Source organism: Aphelocoma coerulescens, chromosome 7 (genome assembly GCF_041296385.1).
Source record: "Aphelocoma coerulescens isolate FSJ_1873_10779 chromosome 7, UR_Acoe_1.0, whole genome shotgun sequence".
NCBI lineage: Eukaryota > Metazoa > Chordata > Aves > Passeriformes > Corvidae > Aphelocoma > Aphelocoma coerulescens.
Genome location: NC_091021.1, coordinates 10,716,477 through 10,729,656, shown reverse-complemented (window position 1 = coordinate 10,729,656; position 13,180 = coordinate 10,716,477). Strand labels below are relative to the sequence as shown.

Here is a 13,180-nt window from a genome sequence, read left to right as displayed (position 1 = left end):
TTTAGTTGTTGGGTGGGAACCTGAGACTTGGAGAACTGAGATCCTGAGTTCTCTTTAGAAATCTGTCATACTTGCCTTGTGATACTCTTGTGCAATACTCTTGTTCCTTTTACCATGAACTCCGAGGTATAAAGTCATTGTAAGATACTTGACCTTTTAAATACTTTTCAGTTATTTTCAAATCATTTTGGTCTTATTGCTTATTAGATATAGATAGAATTGGTGAAATGATTGACTACAAACCAGATAATTCTCATCATGCTGATAATACCTGTTTGGATGCTTGAACATATAAAGTACTTCATAAATATTATTGTCCCATTTCATGAGCTTGTCTGAAATTTCACACCTTAATTTCTGTAGCAGACTTTTCTGAGAAGGAGGCTTCTGCAGTTCTCTCAGCCTGTTGTGCTCTAGGAGAATCTTGCTCCTCTGTGCTGGATTTGAGCAGACCTTTCTGGCCATCACTAGTTATTTTATATAGACGCTTTTGGGACTTTCTCTTTTGTTTTCTTCTGCTACCATGCCTTCTTATTTGCAGCTGTTATTGTTCCCATCCTGCATTGTCTCCATGGAAACTCGGGGACAATTCTGCACACAAAATGCTGTATTAAATGCTAGCCAGGGCTAGACAGGGAAGACAGGTCAAAAGCAAGACCTTGTAGCGTGAACATTTTCTCACTCGAGGTTTTAGATGGACAAGTGTCCTTTAGGGTTTGGTTTTGCAATCCCCCATACTTATCTTAGTGGTATTTGGGAGTTGATGGCCTTGAAAGGAGTTTTAGGAAAGCCTAGCAGTAGGAATGCCCCTACAGTTGAAATCAAGAATGCCTTCTTGTCCTGGTGGCAATAAGAGGGTGCAAATGAGATGAGAAAAGCAGCCCTAAGGTGGAAGGACATAATCCTTGATCATTGTATTAAATTTTTTCTTGACATAAAATATCTCTGCTGTCAGGAGTAAGCTGAAAAGAGATGGTTTGGTTTTGAATGTCTTTTATAAATGGCTTGAGATGAAAAATGGATTTAATGTATTGGTTTCCTAATCAATTATGTATTTGTGTTTTTCTGCTAAAGATAGTGGTGAGCAGTGACTGTTGGACTGTTCTAATTGATGTGGTTTCTCTTTCTAGTACGTTCCCTTGGCTCCATTGCACTTAGAAAAGCAGAAGATGTTGACTTCAAGTATCATTTTAATTTCTTCAGTGTCAACTTTAATGAGGAGTTGGTTGCATTGTATGGTGGTAGCCTGCAACGACAGACCAAGTTTGTGCATGAATGCATAAAAGTAATTCTTAAGTTGTACAGGGTGAGTAGTGACACATGCTGAGTAATGGACTTCCATTTGGGAATGGAATTCTGGGCTGCCTTTCCTGCTGCAAAACTGGAGTGATGAGTAAGGGAGGGAGACTTTATAATGTGTGTAGATACTTGAAGGTGATGATAAGGCAAGAGAGAATTGCTTTTCTTTTACAGATTTTTAGTACTTGTGACAATCCCAGAGCTTTGGTGAGGTTCTGTGTTGTGTTTCTAAATAAATACTTCCATGCACAATGTGTGCCTTTTTCTAGTAGAGATGTAAGCATCTGTAGCTTACTGAAATATTAATATAGCATTGCTTTACATCCAGTTTTCTCTGTGAAAGTTCTTTGATGTCCTCTGTTCCTAAAAGTCTCAGAAGTTAAAATAAGTTTATTAAGCTTACACAGGCTATACAGTATTTCCTTTTGACCTGGATACTTCATATTAAGCACATTTTTGCGAGATAGCAAGTAAATTTTTATTCAATTTGTAAGCTTGCTAAGTTGATACTAGTTAATGTTATCCTTGAAAGACCATAAGTTAATTTGCAGGGAGAAAAAGTCTACAAGCGATAAGCACAGTTCAATGTCACATCTGATCCTGATGTGTCTGATTGCTCTTTGTTTAAGGATCAAGAATTTGCACCCAGCAGTGTTGCAATAGTTGGGCATTCCATGGGTGGTCTTGTTGCAAGAGCGTTGCTCACTCTGAAGAATTTTAAGCCTGAACTTATAAACCTGCTCATTACACAAGCCACACCTCACATTGCACCTGTAATGCCTTTAGACAAATATCTTACCGGTGAGTATTGCACTTGTCTAATTACATTGTATTTCTTTATTGATCCTCTCAAACTTCAGTGGGGAGATTCTTGCAAATCAACAGCAAAATGTGCTGCTTTGTTTACTGTAGTCAATCTGTTTCTTTGTTACTCAGGTTGTTGAGAGTGCCGGGATACTCAGAGAAAGTCAAGTGTTACATAAAATGGATTATGTGGAGTTGAATTTCTGTGCGAGGCCTGAAGCTCTCAATAATTTGTTATTTAATAGGTTGCAGGGCATGTTACTAAATTTGTAAGCTTTCCAGTGAATGACATATTTTCTTTCCTTTTTTTTCCCCTCCTCTTTAAAAACTTGACCTCTGTAAAGATTTTTATCTTTATCAAATGAGTTAGTGTTAGTTCTGTAGAAGGTGCTAAATTTAACGTTTTTCATACCCAAAGGTTGTGGAGGTGAGAATATAAATATAGATGTAATTACATATTTTAAAAATTTACAAAAAAGAACTTATTTTTTCCTCACCTAAATAACTGTGGCATAAAAATAAAGTATTCCGCATGTACTATACACTTCCTGAAAAGCTAGGTTTGATTAAACTATACTGATTAAGTATGTGTTTAGTGATAATTGTGCTGCTACGTGTAGATACTGAGGGAATTGGTGAAGGAAAGGGAACAGACATTAATTTTCACTATCCTCTGTGACACCCAAGAGGAATGGATTATCTTTAGCTGCTGGATTTGATTTATTGTGCTTGTATTAATTCTCCATCCTACAATTGATTTCAGTGCAATGCTTCTTCCTTACTGACTGTTTCCAGACTTCAAGTAAATCTGTGTCCGTCCTTCAAATAAACCTATGGTTTGCTAGTCTAACAATATATGTGCTCAGCTGATATAAAAAGTGTATCTATCTTTCCTAACTGCTACCTCTTTGGGTTAAAACAATAATTTTCCTCTCTTACATGAATCAAGTGATAATCAGAGCTCAAATGTCTCTAGGGGGGCTTACATAAACTTTTAGTTAACGTTTATATAGCTTTTTTTTGTATATCAAATAGGTTTATGGGAAAACTGTGATTGATTTTAATATATTTTATAGATTTTTATACAGCTGTAAACAATCATTGGATTCTAAAGGCCCAAGATTTAAGAAATTTAACTACCCTTTCTGTGGCGGGAGGATTCAGAGATTACCAAGTTCGTTCAGGACTGGCTTTTCTACCGAGATTGAGTCAACATGACAGTGCCTTATCTGTTGTGGTAAAAAAGCAAACTGTTTTTTTGGTTTTGCATGGAATTATGTTAGATAGTTATTTATGTAATGCATGTATCAGTGTCTATATGGACAGCATAGTGTAAATAAATATGAAAATACTGCATGTGAAAACACTAAATAGTGTATGGTTATAAAATCATAAATAGTTGATGTAGTATAAATGAGCTTCCACGGGAGGAGTATGCGTGGCACTGATGGGAATCATCTACCACTTGGTACTGTTTCTTCTCACCACCTGCTTGCACTTCTTCAGTTCCAGAACTCAGGTTTTATTTCCCCATGTTTTTGCAAGAGATGTGTATATGGAGAAAGGTGAATGTGCAGTACAGAAGTAGAGTGTTTTATAAGAGAGCTCTGGCTTGGCACCTTCTTTTTGCATTAGTTGTTTTTCAAAGATTTAGGAATAGGATGTAGAGGATCATCAAGTCCAGTTTTCTGCTTTTTCAGGCAGCTACGCTTTCAAAATTAATCAAGAGTCATCAGAAAGTATTTAGCTTTATTGTTCCATCCCCTCTCCTTCAACCTCTTCCCTACAAGGAGAAGCTGGAAAATACTCACAAGGAGGGGGAAAACTTGTAATTTCCAACTTCCATTTACTGCACAAGCCAGTTTTTTAATGCCTTTCTTCTGACATCTGCTAGAAATGTTATATGAAATAGCTGTCATTCCCTTGGTGTTTACTTCCCTGTGTGCTGTACAGAAAGCTGTCTATAAATAGGCTCAGCTCAGATCCTGCTAGGCTAAGAGCATTAACTCTGCGTTCCCTTTGTCCTAGTAACCCTTCTCTGCATCTGCTCTATTTTCATTTCTCTTGAGTGTTGGTGACCAGAATTTTGCATGAGATTTCATGAGTAGTGGTACCAGTTGTTTCTGGTTTGTGTTTGTTCCGTTTTGGAGATTGTGTTGTGGTTGTTACTGTTCAGTTTGGTTTTTTTCTTCCCAAGTATGATTAGTGCATTAATAGTTCATCGTTTACTTGATTCATGTTGAGCAATAGGTTGATGAGCTCCATTTGTGGGATGTGTTTTTGATACTGTTAGTCCCTAAAATGTAATGCATGAAATGCACTTACAGAAATTGATAGCTTCAGACTGTCCAGTTCTTTCTTCGTGGTGCTCTGATGGCTCTTTCTGTTGAGGATGCCCTTGGTTTCTCAACAACAGCTTTCATTGGCATGCTGCTATTTTCATGTGCCAGGATCAGTTATTAAAATAATAAGATTAGTCATAGAAGCAGTCTTTGAAGAAATTTTGGTAAGTTTCTTCCACTCCATTATCTGCCCTTTCACCATTAGTCTCTGCTATCTAACACAGATAACTTGGTCATTTTGTTTTATAATTTCCATCTTACAAGTGCTTCAGTGCTTGCAAGATTTGTGACTGAAGTTGTTCTGTTGTACCCTAAGCTCTGAAACTCTTAAGATAAAGGCTGTTCTTTTTAATAATTGTGCAGATATGTTTAAATAAGGAGGGGAAAGGTTTCCATATAATTTTAGAAGGCTGAGTACTAACAAAAGCTTAACCTTTTCCTTCACCCGAACAGAGCTCAGCTGTGCCTAGAGCTTGGGCCTCAACTGACCATCTCTCCATAGTGTGGTAAGATAATGGAACAGAGGTTAATTGACTGACTGTGCATAGCTCTCTTTTCTACTGTTATCACTTTATACCATAATTTAACTTCAGTTTAATATTATGGTGAAGTCTGTTCTGACCAGTTTTATCACCCTGGGTCTAATTTTACTTATTCTGTCTTCTAGGTGCAAAGAACTGATCCTGGCTACCATTAGAGCTTTTTTTGATCTCATAGATGAAAACACAAGGCAGGTCTGTATATGTGATCTCCTGTGTGTTTACCCATCACGCTTTCTTCTTCCATCCCAGAATGCTTAATCAGGACAAATATCTCCCTATTTTTCAGGAAACTTCTTTTTGATTCTTCTAAGTCATACTGAGAAAACTTTGCATTTTGTACCAGTCACTTGAAAAATCCCATGGCTTTGTGTTGTTTGACCAAAGTGTCAGAAATAACAAGATGTTAGCTCAGTTTTCATTATTGACTGCTTGATGCTTTAGAGCTGAGCTATGGGCCAAACATTTCTTCCATAAAGCAGCAGGTTCAGTTGACCTTGCACCAGGATAAACAAATTTTGTTAGCTCTGTAGCTGTGAATGTGACCTCTCGATGTGTACGTAAGAGCAGAGCCCAAGAGGTAGAAGAGGAAGGATTTCAGGTGGTCCCTCTGAGGCTCTTCAGGACAGACTTCTCTAGTTTTTCATGCGTATTTATTTTAATGTGTGATTTAGAGAGACAAAAAGAGGAGTACACTTGTTCTGTAGCACTGACTGTGCTAAGGGGTAAAACTTTCTAGAAATCAGTTGTAATGGCCACAGTTTTGGAAAGTGGAATAAACAAAAATTAGTCCTGGAAGATTTATTTGGAAAAACTAAAACCAAACTGATCGAACAAACCAAAAATCCCAACCCCAAACAAAAGTGAATCCCAGGGTAGCTAATACAGCTACTTGGATGCTTGAAATAGTCAAAGAGGTGTAGCAAGCTGGATATGTGAACTCTGATTAGTAAACGTAAAAAAATTTTTCTTAAGGTCTGGCCTAAATGTCATTTCAGGAAGAATGCATGAGTGTCTATAAAGAAAGTTTAATGGAATGGTTTCCTCATGTTATGAAAGGTTTGGCTATGCCTTATAACGTGTAGATTCTCTGTATTGCAGTGATGGACTATGGATGGCACTTCAGAGTATTGAATTTAGAACAGAAAGGGTACAATGTCTTCTAACAATCTCTCCTGCCTTCCACCCACAAAACTGTATTGCTTGCTGTGATCATATGATGATCTTAAATCATATGCATTGGTAAAAAAATTGAAAATGTGCTCGTTTTAGATAACTGAGGATCCAAAGAAGAGAATGTCTGTACTGAATCACCACTTTGTGAGACACCCTGCAAAGATGTTTGAGGAAAATCCTGAAGCTTTTACAGGACTCACAGGTGTGTAGCAGTTCTCTTTTGAACAGCATTCAGTGATACTCCTTTGTTAATATCCTCTCACTAACAAAGTTTCAGAATACACCTTGTCCTCCTTCAGACAAACTAAAACGATATACGGGTTATAGACCTAAACAATCTGCTTTTGTTTGGTTTTGGTATTAAAGATGTTAACAGTGGTAGGTGCAAAAATCTGTCACTTTTCTATAGCTTGGATTCTGAGGAGTGTATTTACACTAGGTTGTCCAGTAGAAAATCTTAGAAACTGGGAATAACTGGGTGTCAAGAGGGCAGTCTAATCTACAGTGGTTGCAAGAGGGATAGGCTGGGTGTTGCAGAGCATTGTGTTAGTTTTGTGCTACTCATGGAAATCCTGAATATTCAGACCTGCTTCATCAATCACTTCCTTTTTCCCATGACATGGCAGGGTAAAATGAACAATTCACTAAGGGTTTCCTTGTAAAGTTCCTTCCTAAGGATCCAGAGTTAAAAGTGAGAGATTTTGACTGTGTGGGGTCTTAAGGACTAAACACAACTTTTGTAGGGGCACAGCTTTATTTTGCTGAAGTGGGCTGAACCATTTGATGAAAACCATTTTATTTCAGGAATTTTCTCAGTGTAAGACATTGCAGAAGTACTAATGTAGCTTGTACTTTGGTGTCCAGTTTTGGGCACCCTCTTACAAGAAGACATTTATGCACTGGCACCTCCTGAAATGAGCATGGAGCAAAAGACCACCAAAACAGGCAATTCCTGGGGCATAGGAAATGAGGAAAGAGGCTGAGTGAACTGAGGATTTTCACCCTAAAGTGAATGCTGGGGGGGAGGGGAGCAGAATCATGTTGCTGTCTTCAACTACCTAATGAAGAATTGGAGAGAAGATGAAGCTAGATTTTTCTCAGAGGTTCACAGTGACAGCACAATAGGCAGTTGAAATCCTGTTGTAACAGAAGACATTCAAATTAGCTATTAGGAAAAAGTATTTCGCCAGGAAGGTGGTCAGACACTGGAACAAGTGACCAGAGAGGTTGTGAAACTGATATTTTGGGGGGAGTTGTCCTTTTTTGGGTCAGTTTTTAGCAATAAGGAAGAAATGGTTTAAATTTGGTTTCATGTTTGCTTATTCCTATTTGTGGTGACTTCCTGGCAGCTGAATTTCTGTGAACTTGCTACTCTGTTACATGGAAGAAAGATACAACCTCCTTGCATGACAATTGGCATTGTTTGTGTTCTGATCTCTTCATTACTGTTTTATTCTTTTTCCCTAGCCATATCTTTAAACTGCTCCTATCTTTTTCTGTATGTTATTCACTTTGGTGATGTGCCTCTGCACAAGTTTCTGTATCAGCTTTTTTAAAAGGCTGACAGGAACAAAGATTGGGGCTGTTTCTAATGTTGTCTTATAATTAATCAGTCACCCTGTAATTATATAATTCGGTTTATTTGTTTTGTTGCCTTTAGGTTTTTGTTTCAAGATCCATGGGGTTTTTATTTTGCCGTTATATTTAGTAACAGGATCCTGGGGCTTTATTGTTTCCTATGTAACTGATGATAACTGTTGCATGTAATTGTAAGCAGTAGCAATCCTCAGATTTGATTAAAGCACATAAAGTTTACATCCATGTATAGATAGGAGATAAGACCTCAGTGATAAGTAAAATACAGGATTTTGGATATAAGGATAACTGTTCCTGCAGTGCAGCATACTAAAATATTTATTTTTAGGAGCTTTCACGTGGATTACAGTCAAAGCCTCAAAATGGACTTACTCAGTCTACAATGTAAGTGATTTTTCCCCCCATTGTGTTTTTATGTTTGTTTTTATTTTTGTTTGGGTTGTTCTGTTGGGGGGTTTTTGTGGCTTTTTTTACTGATGACCCTTTTTTTTTTTTTAAGGATTCTGATGGAAAATATTTCACATTTCCTCTTGCAAGCCACAGAAAATCATACAGTCATGTTTACTGTGAAAATAGTATGTTGGTGAGAAAATACTTCTTTAATGTCTGGAGTTCATTTATAAAGATGTGGTTTTTTAATTTCCATTTGCTGCAGTTTTAAGACAGTTACTGAACAGCTGTTGAAATTGCTGCCATCCATTTACAGTCACAGCCTAATGCATGTCAGAGCTACTATGTGTTTTAGCATGTCATACTTAGTGTTCAAGATCTGAAACCTTCAATGCCACCTGAACCCTAAATGTTTTCTTTTTGACTCTTATGGTTAGCTCTACATTACTTTGTCCTTTCATTTAGTGCAGTTCTGTATTGATGGTTTTGAAGGAAAAAGCTGGTTTTAGTGCTGCTGTGTTTTTTGCCATAATTCTGATTTGGGAAAGCTGTTTATAGGTTTGCTTTCCCATAATAAAATTTAAGTGAGCCTGAAAGGCTACAGAGATCTTCTGCTGAGCAGGGAAAGTGAGTGGAAGACAGATGGGGAAACAGCACCATCTCGGTTGTCTCCTATTGAGAGGAGACACCATAATGTGCATTTCTTGTATTTTTAGTTCAAGACACATACATTCAGCCAATTTTTTTTTCAGTTTTTATAAGAGAATGGGTTTAATCTCTTGGCAAGATGAAGATGGATAAATAAACTTTTCAAAATCTTGTGTTTTACATTAGTGGCAAGAAAATTGAGATGCTTTCCTGTTCCATCCTGCCTGTTCCTGTTGCCAGTCCTCTGCTTGCCAAAGATGGCATTCATACCACCACTGTGAAAAGCAATTGTCTGTGCTTGGTGCTTTTCTAGTTGTCCTTCTCAGTGGCAACTTCAGTGTTTACATGTATGTTGTGATCTTAACTGTGCTTTGACAGGATAACTTTTGCCTTTGTTACAATGTCTGAAAGACAGGCCTAGTACAGCTTGAGAAGAGGAGGGAGGTACCAAACAATGTCTGAGAGTTGCATCATGGTGCCGTCACTTCAGAACACTTAAATTCTCAAGGGACGGAGCAGTAGAACATTAAATATCTGAAGTATTCCTCTACTACTTCAAAGAGTACCTTGAGATGTTTCTTTTAGTTAGGAGAGATTAAACATGATATGGAAGATGGATATTTTTTAAAGAGAAATTATGAAAGCTTTTTGCTTAACCTTGTATTTATTCATAACTGGAAAGGGTGGCAAACTGAAGTTCTTGAAAATCGTTCCTAGAAACCCCCACCTTTCACTCTAAAGCTTCACCTGTCTGTCTTTGCAATTGTAATTGCAAGATTATAAAATCAGTCTTTTAATTGTCGTCAATTTTAACCCCTGCATTGTTTGAAGTAAAGAATCAGTATTTTAATGTATTTATAAATGCAATCACACATAGGTAATGTACTGTTTTATGGTAATGACTTTACAGGACACAAATAGCTGGATTTATGGCTGCATGAACACTAATTCATCGATGTGGTGAGTATAAACAGCTCCTGTTCTTTATTCAAATAGGTTTTGTGAGACTGTTTGAATTTAAAGCCTATAAATTCCCCGCTGTAGGAAGGGACTGGGAAGTAAAATTGTTATTGTAAGTAATTCATGCTTTCAGGAAAACAGGAAAGAATAGCTTTTCTTAAAATAGGTGATATTCTTCTTCATGAAGCTGTATTTTTGACCTTCATAGCAGTGAGGAGTCATTCCTGTTGCTCCTTGCTGACACTCTGGGCTGGATTCCAGAGCTGGGTGGTTTGTAGCACCTGGGTGCTGCTGGTGGCTAGTTGGATGGTCACACCCAAAGAGTTGGGCTCAACAGTTCCATGACCCAGTGGAGCTCAGTGAGGAGTGCCATGCCTACAAAAGAGCTGGAGAGGGACCTTTCCCAAGGGCATGTGGTGACAGGACAAGGGTTAGTGGCTTTAATCTGACAGGGCAGGTTTAGATTGGATATTAGGAAGAAGTTGTTCACTGTGCGGGTGGGAAGGCATTGGAGCAGCTCGCCCAGAGAGGCTGTGGATGCCCCATCCCTGGGGATGTTCCAGGCCAGGTTGGATGGGGTTCTCAGTAACCTGGTCTAGTAGAGGGTGTCCCAGCCCATGGCAGGGCTGTTGGAACTAGATGGTTTTTAACGTCCTTTTCAACCCAAACAACTTTATGATTCTGTTTCTTTAGACTCCTATGACAAAAGACATCAAATGTCACTCAGAGCCTTCAAAAGAGTGGATTAAAGCATGTCTTACTTTTTTTCTTTTTTTGAAATTGCTACCGTCATATGAAAAATACTTAGAAGTGTGGGTGGTTTAGTGGTTTTGTTTTGACAGTCATTACAAAATGGATTTAAAACATTGTCTTAGCTTACATTTGTAAAATAAACTCAAATTCAATCTACCATTCAAATTAGGGAGAGCTTCCAGGCAAAATTGAACTAGCAGAGTATTTATCTGTTCTGGGATCACTGAGGTGTGCAGCCAGAGTCTTGCCTCCAGCAGATAGCCAGATGTCATAATTACTTTTTCCTGATCCAAGAAGTTGGTTGTTATTCCTTTGAATAACCTTTGATCAGCATCAAGTGCAGGTTAGCCTAGTTCAGGACTGCTACTTAAACCTGATCTAATAATAGTGGGTTTGCTGTGGACTGTGTCCTGAGGTCATGAACACTATTTAGAGAAACAGCAGTATTCTGGTATTCAAAAAGTCAAAACTTGAAGTGACTGAATGGACGTGTTGCAGTTCAGTATCTTAACTCAATATAAGTACACACCATTTTAGAACTGCTGCAAACTCTCTAAAAGCTAACAGAGTTTTCATTTATATGGTGTATTTTAGATATTTCCATAGGAAAATTTGTACTTTTGATGTTTAAAAGTTGCTAATAGAACCGCATGATAATTCAATGCCAATGCTGTTTTAGTTCATGAAGAGTTTTCATTTTGTGTCTGAAGTTCCCTGGCTAATAAGTGCTGCAGGTTTTCTGTATGACACATTTGGAGCTTTGCTTGGCTTGGTTTTGCACAAACAAGATTTGCACTATCTGAAATGACTGTAGTTTGATAAATTACTGTGGTAGCAGTACACCCAAATTTCTTCTCAATTTAAAATTAATCCAGAGAGCGAGAGAGAAGCTGGTGTGTTAATCCATTGCCATAATGCTGGGCTGGCATAATGAATATGCTCATCCTTTAATGTGCATGAATTTTTACAGCCTGGAAGCTGCTGATTTATCCTGGAGAGCTGAGTTACTTCCAACCACCAAGGTAAGCTTGTGCTTAACTTGTAGGAGGAAGAGCTGCTTCCAGGGGTAGTTGCAGGTCATAGGGGAAGGAGCTGTTCTCTTTGGAGCATTAGAACAGTTGTATTCCAGAGGTAGACAACTGGGAACTGGCAAGGGGCGAGCTAAAGGGGTATGTTCAGTAATGGCTTTTCTTCTTCTTTCTTTCTTTTTCTTTTTTCCTTTCCTTTTTAAGGTTGTAATGCTGAAGCTTCAAGACTATCCTTCTTTGTCCCACATTGTGATTCAGGTACCACCCGCAGTTGGCAAGAAGGTAAAAAAATATGACATTCAGAAATTGCTTGCTTAGTGTATTCATAACTTTCAGGTGCTATGATAGGAGGAAAAGGAAGTCTATTAAATATGTGCTAAGTTGCTTTGAGAAACCATAGACATAGAGTGGTTTGAAGGTAGCTTTTGTTATCTTCTGTAAGCTCAGAAACACTTTGGTAAAATACCAACACAAGGCATGAATAGCACTTGAAACATGTACAAAACCATAGTTTTCAAATCAGTTCTTAGAGTTCTTGTTGGAGATTCTAACAGTAGTCCTTGTTTTTCATAATACTCTGGTTGTGTTCCTGAGTGGTTATACCTTTGAACAGTCGTGTCTCTTACCCAGGTTAGCAGAGGATAGAGAGAAATGAACCCACCACATCTGGATTCTGGGGAGCATAGGTCAGATACCTCTGCAAACTCTTAGACCACAAATAATGTAGTAGACTGAGTTGTGCAGAGTTTAATAGTCTGAATCTCACTAATGAGATGGATATCTTTGCATCAAGGGCTCTCAGGATCTCAGTAAGAGGAACATTTGCAGACTTAAGATGCAGGCCTTTCCAGTTAGTCCTGGAAATGGCAGAATACTGAATTGGAATTTCTGATCTAATCAGGTTTGGCATTGCTTTCTGTGACACAAATACAGTCTCTGAGTCTGTGGTATAGTAATCCATGATCCAAGAAATTATTCACAGCACAAGTGAATGTAATGTTCTCTGAGTGTATCTTCAGATACTTGTGACAGAGGCATCTTGCAGTGAAATTAGTGATGCACAACATTCAGGGTAAGCAAAGATAGAGGAGAGATCACTTGGGAAATGTAATTTGGCAAGTACAAAGCCTTTCCAAGTCTGTGCTTGGTTTAGATCTGTTTTTAATAACCTGAATTGCAGTATACTTTGGGCTGTGAATTCTTCGAAGAGGATTCCAGAACAGCACAGCTCCCTGTAACACATCTTATGTCATTTGGTAAGTACAGCACGTTGCTTTTGAAAAAAATGGAAAACTAATATAACTAACCTCTGGAAAATAAATTTGCCTAAAAATGTCAGGTCAGGAGGTTTTTGGGGGTTGTTTTTCACTAAAGCTAGCACTGCTTTTGTTAGTAACAGACAAAGAAAAAAGAAACGTGGGGGTTTAGACTAACAGATATGAACGCATGTAATTCTCCTGGAAAAAAAAATCTGAAAATGTAGTCAGTTCTCAGATAATTTTATTAGATAAGTGAAAATATTACATCCTTTACAGGGCTTTCTTCAAGCAAAATTCTGTTAAATTCAACTGGATTACTTTACAATGTACAGCTCCAGCACTTCAACCAAGTAAGAATGCTACTTATGTTTTTAAGGTAATGTAAC

General features: G+C 37.9%; 1 protein-coding gene across 2 annotated transcripts in view; it reads left to right on the top strand.

Annotated features, from left to right (window-relative positions):
• The window catches only part of PGAP1 (post-GPI attachment to proteins inositol deacylase 1), a 35,498-nt gene that overhangs the window by 6,385 nt on the left and 15,933 nt on the right, over positions 1-13,180 (top strand). For both annotated transcript variants that reach the window (XM_069022065.1, XM_069022064.1), the window contains exons 3-15: positions 1,131-1,306; positions 1,929-2,100; positions 3,180-3,340; positions 4,899-4,951; positions 5,113-5,179; positions 6,257-6,362; positions 8,085-8,140; positions 8,256-8,339; positions 9,705-9,754; positions 11,478-11,529; positions 11,740-11,817; positions 12,716-12,791; positions 13,071-13,144. In XM_069022065.1, the coding sequence (XP_068878166.1) occupies positions 1,131-1,306; positions 1,929-2,100; positions 3,180-3,340; positions 4,899-4,951; positions 5,113-5,179; positions 6,257-6,362; positions 8,085-8,140; positions 8,256-8,339; positions 9,705-9,754; positions 11,478-11,529; positions 11,740-11,817; positions 12,716-12,791; positions 13,071-13,144 (1,205 nt within the window). The remainder of the gene's footprint in view (positions 1-1,130; positions 1,307-1,928; positions 2,101-3,179; positions 3,341-4,898; positions 4,952-5,112; positions 5,180-6,256; positions 6,363-8,084; positions 8,141-8,255; positions 8,340-9,704; positions 9,755-11,477; positions 11,530-11,739; positions 11,818-12,715; positions 12,792-13,070; positions 13,145-13,180) is intronic.